The sequence below is a fragment of the Zingiber officinale genome, chromosome 7A, assembly GCF_018446385.1.
Source record: "Zingiber officinale cultivar Zhangliang chromosome 7A, Zo_v1.1, whole genome shotgun sequence".
NCBI classification, from domain to species: domain Eukaryota; kingdom Viridiplantae; phylum Streptophyta; class Magnoliopsida; order Zingiberales; family Zingiberaceae; genus Zingiber; species Zingiber officinale.
In genome coordinates, this window is record NC_055998.1 from 94,679,607 (window position 1) to 94,703,170 (window position 23,564).

General features: G+C 38.9%; 1 protein-coding gene across 1 annotated transcript; it reads left to right on the top strand.

The window, feature by feature from the left end:
* The first annotated feature begins 353 nt into the window (after positions 1 to 353).
* Positions 354 to 1,681, top strand: LOC121999533. Its single transcript, XM_042554200.1, has 3 exons — positions 354 to 1,059; positions 1,217 to 1,458; positions 1,568 to 1,681. The coding sequence occupies exons 1-3, from the start codon at positions 354 to 356 to the stop codon at positions 1,679 to 1,681; spliced, it is 1,062 nt and encodes a 353-aa protein (XP_042410134.1).
* Positions 1,682 to 23,564: the final 21,883 nt, after the last annotated feature.

Genomic DNA, 23,564 nt, shown 5'->3' on the forward strand with positions numbered 1-23,564 from the left:
TTCATGTATTCTACATTGGACTTTCATTCTAGAACAAGAGTCTTTTGGACGCAACGTCTAGATGGGCGTTCATGAAAAAAAGTTTGGATGAAGCACAAGAAATAATCTATACGGTGGTATCAAATCTCAACGATTGGTCAGGACAAGATATGATAAACTTATCTCTACACTTGATCAAAGCAGGAGAAGATATGGGAGTGTCAATGGAAGAAAATAAGTTAGGAACTAAGGTTCAGAAAGAATTAAAGGAATCCATCAAGGTATAGTGCAAGGATGTACAAAATCTATTTCCTTAGTGTGGAGAGGTCTTATTAAAATCGCCAGGAGGTTTGATATCTACCTCAGTATCATTTATGGAAGAGAACTTGGATGATGATGATAATAATATGGAAGGAATAGCTCAAGGAATTGAGGAAACGCCAGAAGAAGTCATGGTAAACGAGGAAATATGGTTATTAGAACAGAAACCAACCTTGCCTGAGACTATACCGCCTCAAGTGGAGTTGAAACCTTTGTCGCCTAATCTTAAATATGCTTTCCTTGGCCCAGATTCCACTTTCCCGGTAATAATTAATGCAAGCCTGACTGAGATGGAAACACAGAAATTGATCAAAGAGTTGAGAGCACACAGAAAAGTAATTGGATACACCATTGATAACATAAAAGGAATCAGCCCTTCCATCTGCATGCGCAAAATTCTACTCGAAGAAGGATATAAGAATTCGATTGAGCATCAAAGAAGGTTAAATCCTAATTTGAAAGAAGTTGTGAAGAAAGAAGTGCTGAAGCTTCTAGATGTCGAAATTATTTATCCCATATCAGATAGCGAGTGGGTAAGTCCGGTACATGTAGTCCCCAAGAGAGGAGGAATGATGGTGATTAAAAATGAAAGTAACGATTTGATTCCAACAAGAACAGTTACAGGATGGCGGATGTGTATCGATTATAGAAAGATAAATAAGGAGACTAGAAAGGATCATTTTCCCTTACCGTTCATTGATGAGATGCTAGAAAGATTGGCAAAACATTCTTATTTTTGCTATCTGGATGGATACTCTGGTTTTTTTTCAAATTCCAATACATCCCCTAGATCAAGAAAAGACCACCTTCACATGTCCTTTTGGTACCTATACTTATCGATGAATGTCATTTGGACTCTGCAATGCACCAGCTACATTTCAACGATGTATGATGGTAATATTTTTAGATTTTACAGAAAAGATTATGGAGGTATTCATGGACGATTTCTCAGTTTATGGGAATGACTTCGACTCCTGTCTTTTGAACCTTTCTAAAGTTCTCCAGAGATGTGAAGATGTGAACTTAGTTTTGAACTGGGAAAAATGCCACTTTATGGTTAAAGAGGGGATTATCTTGGGACATAAGATTTCAGAACGAGGAATTGAAGTGGATAAAGCCAAAATAGAGACAATTGAGAAACTACCTCTACCTCATAATGTAAAAGGGGTTAGAAGTTTTCTAGGGCATGCTGGGTTTTACAGGCGTTTCATTAAGGATTTTTCAAAAATTTCCAAACCATTAACTAATCTGTTGATTAAAGATGCAGAATTCTGCTTTGATGATGACTGCAATGAGGCATTTAAGAAATCAAGAATGCTCTTATCTCAGCCCCCATAATTCAAGCTCCAGACTGGGAACTCCCATTCGAAATCATGTGTGATGTCAGTGACTTTGCAGTGGGCACAGTTCTAGGACAAAGAAAGGACAAAGTACTGCATGCAATCCATTACGCAAGCAAGACACTGGATGCATCTCAAATGAATTATTCTACTACTGAAAAGGAACTATTGGCCATAGTGTTTGTAATCGACAAGTTCAGGTCCTATCTAGTGGGCTCAAAAGTGATAGTGTATTCCAATCATGCTACCATACGATATTTACTTAATAGGAGAGATGCCAAACCTTGCTTGATTAGATGGATTTTGCTTCTTCGGGAATTTAATCTGGAAATTAAAGATACGAAAGGAGAGGAGAATATTGTGGCAGATCATCTATCCCGAGTATGGTCAAATGGGTAGAAAGATGTGAATTTTGATCCACCCATTAATGATGATTTTCCTGACGAGCATCTGTTGGAAGTAAATTCTGAGGAAGTCCCTTGGTATATATATTTTGTTAACTATCTTGCAAGTGGAGTACTTCCCCCAAACTTTACTTGGCAACAAAAGAAGTTTTTTTCAAATGTCAAATACTACATATGGGACGAATCACTGCTTTATAGGAAATGTGGAGATACAATTTACCGAAGGTGTGTGCCAGAAGACGAAGTCAAAGACATTTTATTTCATTCTCATTCATCGTCTTACGGCGGACATTTAGGAGTTTCGAGAATAGCTGCAAAGATTTTACAAGCAGAATTTTTTTAGCCAAATCTATTTAAAGACACAAAAAAAATTTGTTCAGTCTTGCAACCAATGTCAAAAGACCGAGAACATCACCAGGAGAAATGAAATGCCACTGAATTATATCCTCAAAGTTGAATTGTTCGATGTATGGGGAGTAGACTTCATGGGCCATTTTCCCTCATCATGTGGAAACAATTATATTCTAGTAGCAATGGATTATGTATCGAAATGGGTAGAAGTCATAGCTTCTCCTACCAGTGATGCCAAAACAGTGATCAAACTATTTAAGAAGGTGATTTTTCCACGGTTCGGTGTACCCAGGGTAATTATTAGCTATGGGGGTTCACACTTCATTGAAAGATAGTTTGAAAAGTTGCTAAAGAAATACAGGGTAAGCCACAAAGTAGCGATGCCCTACAATCCCCAGACTATTGGATAAGCTGAGATTTCCAACCGGGAGATCAAAGCAATATTAGAAAAGACAGTGTCCAATTCACAAAGAGATTGGTCATTGAAATTGGATGATGCTTTATCGGCATACAGTACTGCTTTCAAGACTCCAATTGGTATAGCCCCATTCCGACTTGCGTATGGGAAGCCATGTCATCTTCCAGTAGAGTTGGAATACAAGACCTATTGGGTAATTAAACAACTTAACATGGACTTGAAGTTAGCAGGAGCTAAAAGGAAACTCCAATTAAATGAGCTCGATGAGTTGAGGATGGATGCCTACGAACATGCCAAATCTTACAAAGAGAGAACAAAGAAATGGCATGATTAACATATCCTTAGGAGAGAATTCAAGGAAGGAGACTCAGTATTATTGTTTAATTCAAGCTTGAAGCTTTTTCCTGGGAAGTTAAAATCAAGATGGACAGGACAATTCCAAGTCAAAAAGGTTTACCCGTTCGGAGCAGTCGACATCTAGAACGAAGAGCATGGAGAATTTAAAGTAAACAGGCAGCGTTTAAAAAAATATCTCCACGACGTGTAGGCTAAGGAAAACACGCTGATATACCTTTCGAATCCGCGCCCACCTGAATAAGTCAAAAAGGGGTTGAGCTAAAGACCTAAAACAAGCGTTTCTTGGGAGGCAACTCAAAGGTTTTGTTTTAATTCGTTATACATTTGTTGTTATCTTAGATCAATCAAATATATATTTTTTTTTTATCTTTGTTTTCAGGGTGTGCATTAGCCCCCATGAGCTGGCCATGATCATTTCATGGGCGTGGGGGCATCGGAGGGATCAAAAAGGAGGATAGTGAGACACTACGCACATAAGGGAGTCGACCGTGTGACTCTACACGGCCGTGCAAAGCTGACAGAGGAGGAAATGTCACAGGTTGTGTGAACCCACATGGCCGTGTGGCCTTTGTAGAAAAGGAACAACACATGGCCGTGCCAACTGGCACGGCCGTGCGAAGCCGCCCGAGAAGAAGAGTGCACAAGTCGTGTTTATTGACACGGTCGTTCGAAGTTACGAGGGAGAGGGCGTGCGGAGTTTTACACGGCCTGACCCAACCCCACTTCTATTAGGGCACGGGTGTGCGGAGGCTTACACGACCGTGCCGCTGACTTCATCCCCCTCCATGCTCCATTCCTAGAGATATGCCTTCGGTTAATCGAGATATTTTGCGATTCAATTTCTAAGAATTTTGTCCCATTATTAACTCTCTTCATCTTGACTTGGAACAAACTAATAAATTGTTTACTTGAAACATTTGCATGAAGGAAGAGTAATTTAACCGCTTACAGGACTGTTTTAAGAGTGAGAGAGATTCATGCACACGAATTCTTGAATTCATGGATGCTCATAGGAAGAGAATGGTTTGGAACAAGGATTTTAGGTGGTTTTGAGAAACTTTCATAGTAGTATTGATGAACTGTTCTCATATCATAAACATGTAAGGGACATGAGATGGGTCGTTGAGGCTTATCCTGAGCTTCCCGATCTCCCCGAACTTCAGCCTCATTGGTCGTCTTGATTTCATCTGGACATTGAAAAGTCTAAGTCTCGGGGGTGTTGTGTTTGCACAATCTGAGTCGAGTCGAGTCTTTTTCCTTGTCCTTCTACACATTTATTTATTTTGCTTTATCTACTTGCATTTCATTTTATTTTTCAGTTTCATATTGCACTTTCTTTTGCTACTTGTAGTTTTTCATCGTGTTTATTTTGAATATTTGAGGCATATTTGAGAGCATTGAACCTTCTACTTCTTCTGCTGACTTGTCCAATAGCAAAATGACTAGCACGTATATTTTCTTAATTCATGTGTCGTAGAGATAGTATTAGTATGTTTGGTGTACCTCCTTTCTCTATCTTTAGTAGCATGAAATAAGCTAAGTATTGTAAGGAGTTTAATATAAGTTTTGGCCTAACCTTAAATATCTTACTTTCACTTCACTTAAGCTTGAATTGTAGAAGTATTTTGAAATAGTTATTATTCATCCAATTTGTTTAGTACTTGTGTTCCCATGGGGATTCCTTAGTTACATTTTGGTTACTGGATGACCTCAGATCATGGAAGCTCATTCAGAAAAATCTAAATCCCAACATTTGCATCTTGCATTTGTGATTAGTGCTACACTTCTATAGCACCAATATATATATATATAAGGGATAAAAAAATATTTATCGTGAGTAGAAACTAACAATTTACTCCTTTGAGACCGAGTTAGGTTATTGGGGAAATAAATGTTATGTTTTTCTTGATTCTGAGTAGTATCCTTTGAAACCTTGTGTTATTTAAGGGAAACGAACCAAGTGTGTGACAGGTAAGTGTCTATCACCGGGAACATTAGGAACTCAATTGTATGACGACTTAATTAGGACAGAAAACTAAAACTTGAAGAGCTTGAGTCACTTATCACACTGAGCACAAAGAACTTATTCTTAGGTCATACTTATGTTACTCCACAAATATGCTTATCAATGAAACTAGTTGATAGAGTTAAGCGAATGCACTAGGGATTATGATAACAATAGGAACTCATGAACATAGATTGCAGCATTTTACTTGAAAACAAGCAAAAGTTCAAGTCGGGGGTGTGATGTGCATAGATATTATGATCGTTTATGCATGTTTTAATGCACATTCACTTGCTTTATTTGTATATATTCTTCGCACGATCATCTCTCCTATTGTTTATTTATTACTAATTATTCTTTTGTCGGAGATCTGCTCTTTGTTTGGTTTTGTTTTGACAGGGATAACTTTTGGAGCGAAAATGACAATTGTCGACGCATCAGAGCAAAAGCAGAAGACCACTTGACACCGGCCGTGCAACCCTGCACAACCGTGTGGCCATTCCTGAGAGAGAGCAGCACACGGTCGTGTGACCTCGCACGACCGTGCCTCACGACTAGAGTTGAAGGAAGACATGGCCGTGCGGATCTCGCACGGCCGTGCCACTCTACCCGAAGAAGGGGAGGAGTTGGCCGTGCGGATCTCGCACGGCCATGGCACGGGCCGTGCGACACCCGTGCCCTAGCCTATAAAAGGGCTCTTAACCCTTCCCCTTGGAGGGAGGCGAGCCAAAAAAGAGAGATACACCTTGGTGTCATTCCACGCCATCCCAGACCTTTGTTCGACGACCGAGATCACCTCCATCATCGCATCAACTCCAGAAGCAAAGGATTGGATCCGATAATCACTCGACGTCATTGAATAAGCATCTCTATTCCCTCTCTCTTCTTGTCTGGGGATTTAATGTTTAATTATACTATGTCTTTGGGTTTTTACCCTACGTCTATGGAGTAGATTCCTTGTTCTAAGATCAGGGAGTAGTTGTGGATAGGTTATGATGTAAGATTCATGCTTATGCTTTTACTTATTGAATGATTTCGCTTGTCTTATTTCTATTTGATATGCATGAGACCTGTTTGCTTTAGATTACCATGTCATATTAATTGATTGTATTGGGATTGCTAATTTTGTAAAGAGAGAATCTTAGATCGTATACCCGAGGGGCCCTAGTGACAAGGGTAACCCGTTCACGGACATCTAGGATACTCCCTCAAAAGGAGAGGTAATTCCTCCACGAGGAAGTAAGAAACCAAACCAAACCCCTATCTTTATTCTTAATGATACTGATCAGGTTTACATTCTTGTAATCTACCGAGGCGCCCTAGTGACAGGGGTTAACCGGAACAGGATTTCACAGAGATCTTCTCTGTTTAGTGCTTAAGGGTAGTAGATATAACTTCCGACGAGTACATGTTGATTGATAATGAGGAAAAGATAGAACATGATACATTAGTTACCACCATAATGAAACGTAACTCCTAGAGCTCTTCCGAAACCAAGTAAAACTCTCTCTCTTTCTTGCCAGTTCTCACATCTACTTCCCAAGTTCTTTTCTTCTCAAGTAACAGTTCACTTACAATCATCGGTAGTTTAGCTAATTCTACGTGAACAATCACTATGCTTATAATCAGTCCTCATGGGATCGATAATATTTTATTTCTGATGACATATCCATGCACTTGCGAAAGCATAACAAGGGGCAGTAGAAAAATTAAAAGAGAAAGGGTATCTAGCTTCCGACCCTCTAGTCAATTTCCTTGACCATAGGAGACTACTCAGGACTAGGCCTCTTGATTTATTTCCTAAGCTGAAATAATCTTCAACTTATCTTTGTATTGAAGAATCCTTTTAACAATTTCAAGTATCAACCTTTTCCTATGATGTTTCAAATATTCACACAATTTATCTTTAATTTTAGCTATTAAGTACATGAAAATTTATATAATCAAATGAGGTTATGTTGATTTTTTCTAAAGTTGATTTGATTCTATTATTGATTTGTTAAGTTAATATTTGTTTTTAATCAAAATTGGTGTCCATTTGGCTTTTAATATTCAATTAGATTTGTTCCATCCCCTTTAGATTTATTGTTTATTAGTCTTTAAAAGGAGGATCACTTTTATTTTAGCCCATACCTATTATTTTCCGATCATAACATTTGCTCGACATCTATCAACCAATCGAGTTCGTTTACCTCTGTATCTATTTTCGCTCAAGTTTAGTACTCGCCCGACCCTTGACGGCCAACCAAGTTCATGCATACATATATATATTTTTAACTAGCCTAAAGACTCGGTCGACTTATAATGGCTGACCAAGTTTATAATATGAAAATAATATAACTCATATTTTGTATTATAAATATTTGGCCTTCCTTGGGATCTTAGAACTTTTAAGTCTGATCTTAGTAATGGTATTAATACCTTGGGAACATAACCCTTTGTATCGATTGCTGATATCATTTTTCTATTGGCGACACGTGTGTTTCTGACATTCTAAATGTACTCATATCACTATATTCACCGCCTTATCCATCCATCCAACTGTTCTCCTTTGACCCCGCCTTTTTTATCATCTCGATCTAATGCTTCTACTGAAAACACCTTTTTCGATACTTGGCTAAAGTTTTTAAAGAGAAAAAAGAGAAAAATCCCCGATGCATCGTCTTCTTCCTCGAGTTTGCCTATTTCTCGTTCTCCACCTTTCGCTAGCCTTTCTTTTCATCCTTACTAATCCTTCCTGCTAACAATGTCGACATCCACTAAGTGGTACACTCGATGTTCTTCCGCGTTCATTATTCAAGATGCCTATGAACTTCAATGGAACTACAATTTCCCCCATACCTTGCAGTCCCTACTTTAGAGGATCGTCCTCACCTTCCTCCTCTAGAGAGTGTTGCGATCTTTTGGGAACAAGTATTATTAGGTTTTAAGTTTCCCATTCAACCCTTTTTCATTGATGTTAGCAGATACTTTGACCTCCCCCTACATCAACTCATTCTTCAATCATTCTCTATTATGATTGGTTTTGTTGTTGTTTCTCACTCACTTGACTTCCCTCTATCTCCTCACCTATTCCACTATTTTTGTGTTCCTCGTTAGATAGACAATAGCATATTTAAATTTCAGTCATGCCCTAAAACTATTCTGTTCAATAGAATTCTACCTCAAGGAGAGTGGAGGGACAAATTCTTTTTCATGCACCTTCCTTCTCCTTCACCATATCCGATAACCTGGCAGCGAAGCCTTCCCCCTACTCCCCACTGAGGCGATATTTTTGAAGACCTTGTTCTTTGCACTTCCATGAGAAAATTGAAGGGTGCAAAGTTTAACCTATCTGCGTTAATTGCAAAAGGTTTATTGTTTTCTTTTGGTCTTAGCCCAGTCGACACAGAATTGAATGCTTCCTTTGGTAAGTTTGTTTTTCTTATGCATATATTTTCACTTACAAATTGTTCCTAACATGAGTTTGTGACTCTTGTTTTTTAGCTAAGGTCATCCTCCTAGCCTTTATGTACAAGAATACTCGCCTAACCAGAATAGTTTTAAATAGAATGGGAGAAGACTTATTAAGAGATTGCTGTCTTAATCGACCCTCCTCTTCTATCAGTTTACTCCCTTTAATTGCACAAACCAAGGAACCTCCCAGTTCACTAGAACAAGAAAATCCCTTTATTGTCAGACATAAGAGACCTCGTACTAAAACCCCGGGTCCATTCATCTCCACCATACCTACTTTTTAGAAGATTCTCATTACTCCCTCCGAAATCTCATACACTAGAGGTAAAGAACCTGCATCCCCTACACATGTTCGTTCTTGCTTTACACTCAATATGATGAGACCAGGCCTCCTTATTCCTATGTCTCATGCTATTCCTCCAGTTGTCCCTTCCCTCGAGGCAGGACCAGATGTCCCTGTGACTTCATCGCCCCTTTTTTAGTCATTTACTTCCTCTCCTACCAGGCCACATGCTAAAATAACACCATGCAGGAGATCAATTATTCCTATACCCATCAAAACACTTATTGAACAAGATCCTGCATCAATCAGCCATACACCTCCTGATCCATTTTTTCGGGTTCCCCTACCGACTCTTGAACTTCCGCCTACTTCTTCTTCACAACCTACAACTTCTACCAACTCCTCCATCCTTTTTAAACAATCTCATGGATTGCCATCCCAGCTTGGTCAGACACCTATTCCTTCCTCATGCGGGTTACTCCAGCTAAAAGGTACATTAGTTGAGTCATGGATGCATTCACAAGCACATATGAGAGGGTGTACCATCTCTGAACGTGTTGATGACCACACTCGCTAAGCCACTATAGTAAGTTTATAATTGAATTTCCTTAGTCTATGGCTACAAAGTGTAACTATGTTGTTATCTTATTTTAGTTTTATGCCTCGAGCTTACACTTGGTTTAGCTAGCTACGGATCTAGGAAGGGCCAACCGAGTTTTGAAAGACAAAGTGGAGGAATTACAGGCCACCTCTAACCTCCCTAATGATGAACTTACTCAACTACGAGGCACAGTAAGCTCACAAGCTGAACTTACTGGTAGCTTAGAGAAGATTCTACAAGATTGTCGTCAATTGCTACAATCTCGAGAAGAAGAAAAGAAAGACTTGGAACTCCAATTACAATGGAGTGCATCTCAACTCCAAGTAGAGAAATCTCTAAAAGACAAAGCTCTTTCAGATTTATCCCATAAAACTACTCTTTTGGAACAACCACAATTATCACATGGCTCTAGATCTCCTGAGCTAGCTCAGGAATTAACCTCCAAAGATTTCACATTGTTTCAATAACAAGAAAGACTATGAACCAAGATTCGCAGATAAGCTCACTTTTGAAAGAGCTAGAGAGCTTTAAAGAAGAGAGGGCTATCCTGAAGGGCGAGAAGGATAACCTACAATTTTAACTTCAGACATATAAGGCAGGTGTGGAGGAGCGCTAGAAAAGCAGGCGCGGATCTTTTTGGACTCCCCTGAGTTTAGTAAGGAATATATTCGGCGCATCGTAGGAACTCTCACCCATTCTGTTGAAGGGGTTATCCAACAGTTAAGGGAGGGGGTTACATATCCAAAGAACCTCCCCCTTTCTTTGTAAACCATCGTCGGCTTAACAAGGAGCTCCCAAAAATTTTTTTAAGCAGATTTGAATAAAATTGGGTTCTTGTATTTATATCTTCATATTATTTCTTCATTAATTAGAAGTACTTGTTATATGTCAAATACTAATAAGAATTAGTAATTACATGTTCTTCCCTGTCTTGTGTGACTTTCTACATCTTCAGAACCACCCAAGTATCCATTAAATTTTTCAGTATATCCGCCACATGTATTTTGTAGAAAAATCTCATAAAGAAATTATGACTAGAATAAGTGGACCTCATAATTATCTTCTAAGTGCCATATAATGCTGAATAAATTCTCCTTAATGATCTCCGAGATGGGCTGAACATCCTGATTATATAATGGACTTTCGATCTATTTAATAAATTGGTCGAGCATATACTCCCAGACGGGATAGATAAACCAGATGAAGTATGCTCATTTTATAAGAAGTCTTTAACCTAAATTATGTGACCATATGCTTCCAAGCAAAGTAAATAAGCTAAATATGTCACATAATCCTTTTATAATGAATTTCTAGGTTGCATGATGAATTGATCAACCATGTATTATCGAACGAAATAAGATAGGATGCATATAATACCCGCAATCCATATGTGTTGATCAACTTGTTAAAGGTTTAAAGTCGTCCACCGACTGAGAAGATTTAAAGTCTCTGGTTTCCTTTAAGAGAGCATGTCCGGTCACCCCTTAAGATTGCCGATCAATTGAATGGAGGTTTAAAGTCTCCGATTCTCCTTAAGGGAGCCCACCCGGTCACCCCTTAAGGTCCCCGATCGACTGAATAAAGGCTTAAAGTCTCCGGTTCCTCTTAAGGGAGTCTGCCCAGTCACCCCTTAAAGTCGCCGATCGACCGAATGAAGGTTTAAAATCTCTAGTTCCCCTTAAGGGAGCTCGCCTGGTCACCCCTTAAGGTCTCCAATTGATTGGATTGAGGTTTAAAGTCTCCAGTTGCCCCTTAAGAGAGCCGGCCCGGTCACCCCTTAAGGTCGCCGATCGACTGAATAAAGGCTTAAAGTTTATGGTTCCCCTTAAGGGAGCCGGCCCGATCACCCCTTAAGGTCCTCGATCAACTGAATAAAGATTTAAAGTCTCTGGTTCCCCTTAAGGGAGCCCGCCCGATCAACCCTTAAGGTCCCCGATCGACTGAATGGAGGTTTAAAGTCTCCGATTCCCCTTAAGGGAGCTCATCCAATTACCCCTTAAGATCTCTGATCTACTGAATGGAGGTCTAAAGTCTCCGGTTCCCCTTAAGGGAGCTCGTCAAGTCACCTCTTAAGGTCCCCGATCGACTGAATGGAAGTTTAAAGTCTCCGGTTCCCCTTAAGGGAGTCCGCCCGGTCACCCCTTAAGGTCCCCGATAGACTGAATGGAGGGAAACCAATATATATGTTTGGGAAAATGTATATTTCCAGATAATATTGTCTGTGCGTTCCATTAATTACACCAGAAAGTTGAACCCAATGTATAAATGGATCACAAGCGTACTTGTTATGTTCAATAAGGTTGTAAATTGTTAGCACTCCAAGGCCGCTCAAGATTTCTTCCATTTGTGTCTTGAAGATAATAGGAGCCCGAAGTGAGTTTTTGTATCACTTTGTAGGGTTCTCCCCATTGCAATTTCAATTTGTTAACATTGTCGACCGGTTTGATGCATTTCCAAACTAAATCACCTACTTGAAAAAATTCTGGAAATGACCCTTTTGTTATAATTTTGACTCATCCTCTAGCGATATGATACAAGCTGAGTTGCGTCCTTATCCTACACTTCTTCTATCAGATCAAGCTCCATAAGGCGTCATCCTGCATTATCTTCATCATACCAACGCCTTCAATCGGATTCAACTCCGACTTCAATTAGGACCACTACCTCACCACCATATACTAAATGAAAAGGAGTTATCCTTGTCGATTCTTGAGGGGTCTTACGATATGTCCATAATACACTAGGTAACTCATCTACCTAGCTACCACTAACATGATCTAATTTAGTTTTGAGCCCTTTGATAATGTCTCTATTATTTACTTCAGCTTGACCATTGTTTTGTGGATATGCCATAGAGGTGAAAGCCTGTGTAATACCATACTCCAAGCACCACTCTCTAATTCTCCTACCTTGAAATTACCTCCCATTATCAGAAACTAACTTGTACGAAATACCAAATCTGTAGATAATATATTGCCATAGGAACTTGATGATTGCCTATTCAGTAAGTCTAGCCAACGGCTCAGCCCCTATCCATTTTGAAAAATAATCTATAGCCACTAATAAAAACCTCCTTTGAGCAGGTGCAATAGAAAATGGTCCTACTATATCCATCCCCCATTGATCAAAGGGACAAGATACAATGGAAGTCTTCAACAATTCAATGGCATGATTAGGAATATTCTGATGCTTCTGATAAGATAAACATGTGGCAGAAGGCGATTAGCTGGCCCTCAGCGCCCCCGCCAACCTGTCCCTAGGCCAACACCGAGGAGGTAAATCATGGGTGGCTACTAGCCATTAGTGCAAATGACCAAGACATGGGGGAGGTTATGCTCGGTCACGTCGAGTTTCGACCCCAAGACCTCATGTGGCAACACCCCATGCCTTAACCATCGCACCACCCCGAGGGGACAAGAATAAACATGTTCTTACAAGTTGAGCAGTATCCGCTTGCAAAGTATGCCAAAAATATCTAGCTAATAATATTTTCTGGCAAGAGATCTTCCCCCCACATGACTACCACAAGAACCTTGATGCACTTCATCTAGAATATACTGCACATCATCTGGTCCGATACACTTAAATAGAGGACTAGAAAAAGCCCTTTTATATAATTGATCACCCATCATGGTATATTGACTAGCTCTCTTCTTAAATACACGTGCTTGTTCTCCGTCAGTTGACAAGATACCTTGCTGTAAGAATATAATAATTGATGTCCTTCAATCACCTTGTATCTCCACATCAACCTATTGTTCAATACAAGATACCAACACTATTTGCTCCACAGGTCTGTCTAAGTTCCAGGGTATTATGGAGGAAGCCAATTTAGCTAATTCATCCGCTACTTGATTATTTGATCGAGCAATCTTCTGTATGCTTACTTCTTAGAATTCAGCCTTTAACTTATCGAATGCTTCTACATATAATTTAAGTCTCTCATACTGATTTCAAAATTGCCTATTAATTGTTGTGCTGCTAACTGAGAATCAGAATTCGAGTAGCCCCTACGTGCTTTGCAGCTTGCAGTCCTACTATCAACGCCTCATATTCTGCCTCATTATTAGTAGCTCTATAATTTAATTGAATGGAAACTTGCATTCGATCCTCCCTTGGTGATATAAGAAGAATTCCTATTCTACTGCCTTGCTGCGTAAAAGACCCATCAAGATATATTTTCCAAGTCTCCTCTTCTTATGGACCTTGTACTTCTGATATGAAATCGGCTAAGGCTTGGGCTTTGATTGCTGCTCGGGATTGATACTGTATGTCATATTCACTATGTTCAGTTGTTCATTTAATCAGTCACCCGGATGCCTCCAGGTTAATGAGTACTCTACCCAAAGTATTATTAGTTAGTACTATGATTGGATGTGATAAAAAGTAAGGGCATAATCTTTGAGCGGCTAGAATCAATCTGTAAGCCAATTTCTCAAGCGTAATATAGCGGCACTCGGCTCTTTTAATAAATGACTTAAGAACTACACAAGCTATTGTTCTTTCTGTTAGATCGAGACGCGCTAGAGGGGGGGGTGAATAGCGCTCACGGCTATTTCGTTCGTATCAGAATCGTAAAAACTATCGGAGAAGTAATGCAGCGGAATAAAGAAAACAAGCACACAGAAAGACAAGCTATTTACTTCATTCGGAGTCTATCTCGGCTCGTACTCGAAGGCCCGCGGTCGCTGACCGCTTTCGGTGGGCAACAACTATAGTTCGTAAAGATTATTACAATCTAAGTACAATTTAAGCAGTAATAAAAATATACCGACAACAAAAGATTAAATCTGAAGCTTCGGGTCGTCGGGGTGTTCTTGCGGCACTTGGGGATGGTCGTATTCGCAGCACATTGCAGAAGATTGCTTGAGAAAGTGTTGTACTGAGCTGCTGGTCGACCACTGCTTTTAAACAGTGTTCAAGGCGCCTTAAACAAGCTCCAAGGCGCCTTAAACAAGAATTTTATCCCGATCTGCTCGCTGTAATAACCCTTTGACTGTCGCGACTTGAAGGCGCCTTCAAACCCTTCAAGGTGCCTCCAAGCTGTCTAAGGCGCCTTCAATCCATCCAAGGCGCCTTAAGCCTGCTCCTCGCGCCAGCTCAGGATTTTGAACCCGAGGCGCCTCCAAGCCTCATGGAGGCGCCTCGGACACTGTTCATCCGAGTTCTTCTTTGTGTTTTTGGTACCTGCAAGTATGTTAATCCAAAAATACCTGCAACACAAAGTTAACACAAAATAATAGTATGAATATGAAGTTATAACAGTCTCTGGACTGTCCGGGTATGACTTCAGATTTCCGACCGGAAACCCTAGGTCGACCCGACGCCTATTGTTCCCTCTACGGGGAACGCGTCCTCACCTACTACACTCAGGAGATTTACCTGTTGCCAGTCAATCCTCCAGATCAACTGGACTTTTGCTCAGCACTTGACACTTCCAGACTTTTTGCTGGACATCCGCTTCCCGGCTAGTCCAGTCTTTCACCTGGTTCGCGACACCAGGACTTTCCACCTAAGGTTACCACCCCCTAGGACTTTTTGCCTGAAGTCATCGACCTGCCAAGACTTTCCGCATAGGGTTACCACCCCCTATGACCTAGGGTTACCACCCCCTAGGGTTTTTCCCTTTGCCTAACCGCAGCTAGAACTTTCCTGAAATCCTCAAGTAGACTTGTTAGAATACAAAACACCTTAACTTTGAATCCTTTGCCAATATCAAAACACGAGTTCGATCGTCGGATGCTTCCTGCACCAACAATCTCTCCCTTTTTGATTATGGCAACTCAAATTCAAAGTTAAGTAAACAAACGAATAGATAAACATTTTTAACACAGACAAATTTGCTAAGAATAGATGAACACATTTACCAAAGCAAATTTTGCTAAAGTAAACTATATGCTCCCCCTTAACTGTTGCTCCCCCTTTTATATTAATTTAAGTTTTTGAATTTTACATTTACAATTTTGCTACTCTCCCCCTTTGCCATATATCAAAAAATAAGCAAGAATAGTCATTTGAATAACTAGATTTTGAGACCACATAACAGTCCCTTCTTATTCTTAGCTAAGTGAAAAAATGATGTTAGCTCTTTAGAAATTTAGTTAGCAGTATAGAACTGTTTGGAGACTGTGTACTAATTCAAAAAGTTAGCTGAGCTCAACAAAGTACTGAAAATTAAGATCTGAGTTCAACAAAGTTTTGAAAATTAAGATCTGAGTTCAACAAAGTTTTGAAAATTAAGATTGGTACTTCGCTTGGTTTTTTTTTTTTTTTTACAAGTATTGAATTTTGAGAACAATATTTAAATTTTAGGACACGGAGGGAGTAAAATAGCTAAAATTTGGTTTTAAGAAGTCAGTTGATCCTTAAGTCCAAGCATGGGTTAAGTTTAATAGATTGATTTTTAAGAGGTATCAGAGCCCTAAAGATCAAAACATGCTTAATTAGAAAACTGAGTGTCCTTTTACCAACTGTCTAACCTTTAGCTACTTGCTGACTGCCTATAGGGCAACAGCTTTCACATGGCTAGTCAAGTCAAGTTGATTTGGTCCAGTTAGATTTGACTAGAGCTGGAGGACTTAACTTGATTGATGTATATTGCGTATTTAACGCCCAGACTCATATCGATGCACAGATATAAGCATTTTTTAGTCCAGGCTGTACCCTATGCATCTCACATCGTTCTATGTTTTTCAATCACAATCAAGGTATACCTAGGTGTTTGTGAGATGCTCTAGCTTAATTCTAGGGGAACATGATTTCTAGGGGAAACGCTTAGGCTAATTCAAGAATTTTGAAAAATCTAGGAAATTAGGAATTTTGAAAATTATTTTTCCTAGATTTTGAAAGATGATAAGTAAACCCAGAATTTGTAAAACTGACTAAGCATGCAAGTAAATACATAACCCTCCAAGGAAGTCTAACAAAATGAATAGGTAGTGAAGTGAGGGTGTTCATAGTACAATGCATAACATAGTCATATCAAATAGCAGGATCATCCACTCGAGGAGCATCAGCTGGAAGGTCATCAGCGGAAGGTGGTGCATGGGGCTGCTCGGGTGCTGGCTGACCTAGACGTCGTATCTCGTCATGAAGGGACGTAAATCTGGCAGCCATCTCGGATCGAATAGAGAGAACTATCCGTCGTGTCTGGATGGACTCGACCTCGAGTCGAGCAAGTCTGTCCTTGATGGAGAGTGAAGTAGAGGTCGAAGGTCCAGCTGAGGTGGATGGTCTGGCAGACGGGGAAGGATCTGAGAAAAGATCCTTAGTTAAGAAATCAGCCCACTCCTCTCCCTCGCCTGGTATATCCTCGGCTGCTGGAGCGATAGGGGCAGCTGCTGGCTGTGGTCGTCCTGTCCAAGCTAGAACTCCATCAGCTGTGATATTGGCACCGGCTAGTCTACAACTACGGGATCCTAGCTCTTCATATATAGTAAGAGGAATGACTGTCCCCCTGGTCACATCTATACCCTCTATGGTCGAAAAGAAGCATGTCAAAATATGACAATAGGGCATGTGTACTATCTTGGAGGTGACTGTCCCAGATGCACAGATAATATTCTGGAATATATGCAGGGCTATATCGATATCTAATCGATGACATAGGGCGTACAAGAAAAATGAGTGGGAAGGTCTCATCTTCGGAACATCCCGAGATGAGATCGGCAGAATACATGCTGTCAGGACCCTATACATCACGTAGTCCTGAACCCGAAGAGAGACTGACTTGAACTCAGTCAGGCCAGCAGGTCTCTCTTCCCTGAAGAAATACGTATATATAGTATCTAACGTAATGTGGGAGTAAGGATCGCCAAATGGCAGATCCCTACTGGGGTAGCATAAGAAGGTAGACTCTGAAACCCTAAGTTCTAGGGTGGTGCGTAAAAAAGTGGGAGTAAACTCAATGTCAACGCCAACAACTCTGGTGGAGTACCTATTATCATCAATCCTCTTAAGGTCGTGATAAAATTGTGTACATAACTCCTGGTTTACTGTATCAGTGCAGTAAACCAATTGGTCTAGTTGATAGTGCTCTATCATTTGGATAGATGGCTGACAAAACTGGGTATAAAAGGTCCTATTTACATATCTAGGTTTGATAGGTTCAAAAATGTAATTAGCAAAGGTATCCCTAAGATGTATAGTAGGGAATCTGATATCTGCTGATGGAAGTCTAGCTGGATTAGGATCAACGTGTCAGCGCTTCCTATTTTCAACGATTTTGCCAAAAATTGACAGAAATAAGCAGAAATTTTACGTAAAACTTGATCGGGAAGGATTGGGATTATACTTAGGAGGCATTGCCAAGTGTTGAGGGAGGATTAAATGGGTTGAAGGCGCCTTGGTTGCTAGAATCCGCACGCGAAAGATGTGTTCGGCGTCGGCAGAAAAACGAACAGAAGGAATCTGTTCGTTTTTCTAAAGCTGGGAGTTGAAGGCACCTTAAGTATATTAAGGCGCCTTCAGTAGGTTTAGGAGGAGCCTCGGATCGATTCGAGGCGCCTTAAGGTGATGCGGCGGGAACTTTCCCGCCGCTCTTGGAGGCGCCTTCCAGTGTGGGAGGCGCCTCCATGAGGCGCCTTCCTTTTTTATTATATAATTTTTTTAAAAAAATAAAGATTTTAGATTGAAAAAAAAAAATTAAAGTTAATGGATTTTGTAAGATAATTTTGAAATTTAAGTTTTTAAAACAATTTAAGTTTTTAAAACAATTTTGAAATTTAAGTTTTTAAAATAATTTTGAAATTTAAGTTTTTAAAATAATTTTGAAATTTAAGTTTTTAAAACAATTTTGAAATTTAAGTTTTTAAAACAATTTTGAAATTTAAGTTTTTAAAACAATTTTGAAATTTAAGATTTTAAAACAATTTTGAAATTTAAGTTTTTAAAACAATTTTGAAATTTAAGTTTTTAAAACAATTTTGAAATTTAAGATTTTAAAATACTTTTGAAATTTAAGTTTTTAAAACAATTTTGAAATTTAAGTTTTTAAAACAATTTTGAAATTTAAGTTTTTAAAATAATTTTGAAATTTAAGTTTTTAAAATAATTTTGAAATTTAAGTTTTTAAAACGATTTTGAAATTTAAGTTTTTAAAACGATTTTGAAATTTAAGATTTTAAAACGATTTTGAAATTTAAGTTTTTAAAACCATTTTGAAATTTAAGTTTTTAAAACAATTTTGAAATTTAAGTTTTTAAAACAATTTTGAAATTTAAGTTTTTTAAAATAATTTTGAAATTTAAGTTTTTAAAATAATTTTGAAATTTAAGTTTTTAAAACAATTTTGAAATTTAAGATTTTAAAACAATTTTGAAATTTAAGATTTTTAAACAATTTTGAAATTTAAGTTTTTTAAACAATTTTGAAATTTAAGTTTTTTAAAACAATTTTGAAATTTAAGTTTTTTAAAATAATTTTGAAATTTAAGTTTTTAAAATAATTTTGAAATTTAAGTTTTTAAAACAATTTTGAAATTTAAGTTTTTAAAACAATTGTTTTATTTCTTAGTCATCTCACCCGATTTAAATTGTCAATCAGGGAGTCCTATAATTGTTGTGAGATGAATTATTTGTTTAATTTAAGGGTCTGGTTTAACTTTGTGTTAGATTCAGGTTTAGCTTTGGGTTCAATAAGTAAGCATTCTTTGGATAAACTTCTGGGCTATGGTGAGTCACAAGGAGCTCATTAAAGTAACTATGCCTTCGAGGTTTTTCAATTAGTCTTACCCATTGAACTTAATACTAAACCTTCGTCTAACTAGTTGGGATCCATTTAAGAGTAGCTTCGGTCAGTTCCACTTGGCCAAATGCACCAGGTCGAAGCCATATCTTCCTAGATATGCGATGCCCAAGTTTCCCTAACGTACTATCATCCAAAAATTTCACCGGTACTGTGGTTCAAGTTAAACTTAGACCGTTTTAAACTAACCTTAATTACCCTGCCGGGTAATCTACTCTTGTTTTACCCATTTCGGGTAAATTAGGTCCAGTTACCCTGTCGGGTAGTTCAGTTGGAGGTGCCAGCTAGTTTGGATCCACCATCTATTTTTGAATTTTGAATTTATAATTTAATTTTGAATTTTTAATTTGATTTTAAATTTTGAATTTAAAATTTATAGTTTAATTTTGAATCTTAATTTGATTTTGAATTTTGAATTTTGAATTTAGAATTTATAATTTAATTTCGAATTTTTAATTTGATTTTGAATTTTGAATTTAGAGTTTATAATTTATAATTTAATTTCGAATTTTTAATTTGATTTTGAATTTTGAATTTAGAGTTTATAATATAATTTCGAATTTTTAATTAGATTTTGAATTTTGAATTTAAAATTTATAGTTTAATTTTAAATTTTTAATTTGATTTTAAATTTTGAATTTTGAATTTATAATTTATAATTTAATTTCAAATTTTTGAATTTGAATTTGAATTTTGAATTTAAGATTTATAATTTATAATTTAATTTCAAATTTTTGAATTTGAATTTTGAATTTAAATTTTTAAGATCGTTTTTCTTTTAGCTTTCCCTGGATCATATCCTCGATAAGGTCTATCGAGGTAGTGTATTTGATCCTTCGGAACCCAGTATTGGCCAAGTCCAACTTGATTGATCAATTTGGACTTGGGGACTCATGCTTGGATTGATTTACAACTTTATTTGTTTATTAAGGATAAATAAGATTTAAATTTACTTTTATATCCAAGCCCAGTTCTGTTGTAGACGGCTCTTTGTGTCCCAAGAATTAGGTCCAAATTCTTGGAACTCAGAGAAAACCGTTCTAAGGTAATTTTTAAATTATTTACCTGATTTTTCAAACTAGAATTTTCTTTCTCAAGTTCTTAAACTTGAGTTGAATTTCCAGTCTGAGCTTGATCAGGTAAGGAATTAGTGGTAGTCACTTCTTTAAGGATAGCTACTTCCTTTAGAAGTGATTTAATCCTAATATTTGACTTAGCTAACTTGCGTAATAAGTAATTAACTAAATTATTGAGCCTTGGAATACTTACAGTGGAGTCTGGCCCTTCTGAAACGGATGCGAATCCGTGGCTTTGCTCGGACTCGGCCTCTGACTCGCTCTCGCTCTCGATGATCTGGTCCCGGGCCATCGTGCGAGTAAACTTGTCTGATCGAGTTCGTCGTCGTCGTCCTCCGAGGAAGATTCATCCCACGTTGCCTTTAGGGCCTTCTTTCTTCTTTGCTTCTTGGCTTCCTTTTGGTTGGGGCATTTTAGATCTAAAAAACACAAACAAGAAGATCTATTCCAAGACTGAGTCTTGGATTAGTAGTGCTGGAAGAAGAGGAAAAAAAATAACGAGCCCAAGTGGTATTGACCAACTTTGAGCAATACCGATTTGACAAGAATTAGAATTTTAGCTAATTAGCTAATTTCTAATTGACTCCGAAACAAAATACCACGAAAAAAAACTGTTTTGAATGGTGGTTGCACCAATTCAAAACAACCCCGCTCTGATACCAATTGTTGGATCGAGACGCGCTAGAGGGGGGGTGAATAGCGCTCGCGGCTATTTCGTTCGTATCGGAATCGTAAAAACTATCGGAGAAGTAATGCACCGGAATAAAGAAAACAAGGACACAGAAAGACAAGCTATTTACTTTGTTCGGAGTCTATCTCGGCTCCTACTCGAAGGCCCGCGATCGCTGACCGCTTTCAGTGGGCAACAACTATAGTTCGTAAAGATTATTACAATCTAAGTACAATTTAAGCAATAATAAAAATATACCGACAACAAAAGATTAAATCTGAAGCTTCGGGTCGTCGGGGTGTTCGTGCAGCACTTGGGGATGGTCGTATTCGCAGCACGTTGCAGAAGATTGCTTGAGAAAGTGTTGTACCGAGCTGCTGGTCGACCACTGCTTTTAAACAGTGTTCAAGGAGCCTTAAACAAGCTCCAAGGCGCCTTAAACAAGAATTTTATCCCGATCTACTCGCTGCGATAACCCTTTAACTTCCGCGACCTGAAGACGCCTTCAAACCCTTCAAGGTGCCTCCAAGCTGTCTAAGGCGCCTTCAATCCACCCAAGGCGCCTTAAGCCTGCACCTCGCGCCAGCTCAGGATTTTGAACCCGAGGCGCCTCCAAGCCTCATGGAGGTGCCTCGAACACTGTTCATCCGAGTTCTTCTTTGTGTTTTTGGTACCTGCAAGTATGTTAATCCAAAAATACCTGCAACACAAAGTTAACACAAAATAATAGTATGAATATGAAGTTATGACAGTCTCCGGACTATCCGGGTCTGACTTCGGATTTCCGACCGGAAACCCTAGGTCGACCCGACGCCTATTGTTCCCTCTACGGGGAACGCGTCCTCACCTACTCCACTCAGGAGATGTACCTGTTGCCAGTCGATCCTCCAGATCAACTGGACTTTTGCTCAGCACTCGACGCTTCCGGACTTTCTGCTGGACATCCGCTTCCCGGCTAGTCCAGTCTTTCACCTGATTCGCGACACCAGGACTTTCCACCTAGGGTTACCATCCCCTAGGACTTTTTGCCTGAAGTCATCGACCTGCCAAGACTTTCCGCATAGGGTTACCACCCCCTATGACCTAGGGTTACCACCCCCTAGGGTTTTTCCCTTTGCCTAACCGCAGCTAGGACTTTCCTGAAATCCTCAAGTAGACTTGTTAGAATACAAAACACCTTAAATTTGAATCCTTTGCCATTATCAAAACACGAGTTCGATCGTCGTATGCTTCCTACACCAACACTTTCCCCTCTTACCTCACAAAAACTGAGCCAATAGCATGCTCATTAGTCGATAGATAAACCCATAAAGTCTCCCCCCACTATTGGTTTAGCTAATACAGGTAGAGCAGACAAATAATTTTTTAATTCTTCAAACGCCTTATCACATTCTTCGTCCCATTGAAATTTGGTAGCTTTGTGAAGTATTTTGAAGAAAGGAAAACTTCGGTCGGCCGATCAAGAGATAAAGCGCGATAGAGTAGTGATCTGGCCGGTTAACCTCTACACCTCTGTAATGACCCAAATTTCCTCATTTTGAGCCCCAAAAATAATTCAAAAATATTTAGAAATACCTTTAAAATATTCTAGAGATTTTTAGAAATTTTTAGAGTATTTTTATGTAATTTTTGGATTTCGTTTGGTATTTTTACCAAGAGAAAGAAGTTTAAAAAAAAGGAAAAAAAATAATATACGTTTAAGGCGAGATTCGAACCTACGACCTCGGGTGAGACTGACCCAACCAAACACGGCCCGACCAGCTGAGCTATACGGGCTTTGTTAACCATATATGGAGTGAATAATATTTAAGCGGTAGTTAAGAACAGTTAGAATAAAAGGGAAATTAAACGCTTGGCTGAGGTTTCGAAACCCCGACCAGAGGTTTCAGTCAAACACAGCCAACCAACTCTTCCAGCAGGCATTTCTTACTAAAAAAGGAGAAATATTCTATTTGAGCAGTAGTTAATGAATAGAGAATAAATAGGAAGAAAAATTGTTACAGCCGGGATTCGAACCCACGAGTCGGGCTTTAAGCACAACGCAGCCCACCAACAGACCAGCCGAACTTTTCTTAATTAAACCTATATCGAAATATATTTAAGTAGTACTAGTTAACAGAAACATGAGGGTATTAAAAGGAAGAACTTAGGGATTTATCACGAAACCTAAATTCTTTCCTCCCCTTTCTCTCGGCGACGGCGTTTTCTCTCGGGCGAAAAACGCAGCCGAGCTTTAGGGCGTCTCCGGTGGCCGGCCAAAGGCTCATCCAAAGGCTTCTTCATCTCCTTGCGATCCTCCCGTCGAGGAGGAGCCGTGAGCACAAGGAGGGACCAAAAGCTCAAGTTCTCCAAAGCCCTAGAATTGTTCTCGCCTGCTGTAAGTCCAAGGAACCGAAGTAAGTCGCTACTCACCTGCAGTAGGATAGTTCTGAGATTTTATCTTGTGATGTTTCCTGGATTTCTATGAACATTGTTTGAAGCTGGGATTTGATATAGAATTGCCTCTTGAGATTGTTCGGTTTCTTTGTTGAGGAATTCGATCTCTGGTTTGCGTTGTTG

Coding starts and splice junctions, on each gene's coding strand:
- LOC121999533 (XM_042554200.1), top strand. CDS start 354: ATGGAAGAGAACTTGGATGATGATGATAATAATATGGAAGGAATAGCT. Junction 1,060..1,216: donor CTATCTGGATGGATACTCTG/GTTTTTTTTCAA, acceptor TAGATTTTACAG/AAAAGATTATGGAGGTATTC. Junction 1,459..1,567: donor AACTACCTCTACCTCATAAT/GTAAAAGGGGTT, acceptor TTAAAGATGCAG/AATTCTGCTTTGATGATGAC.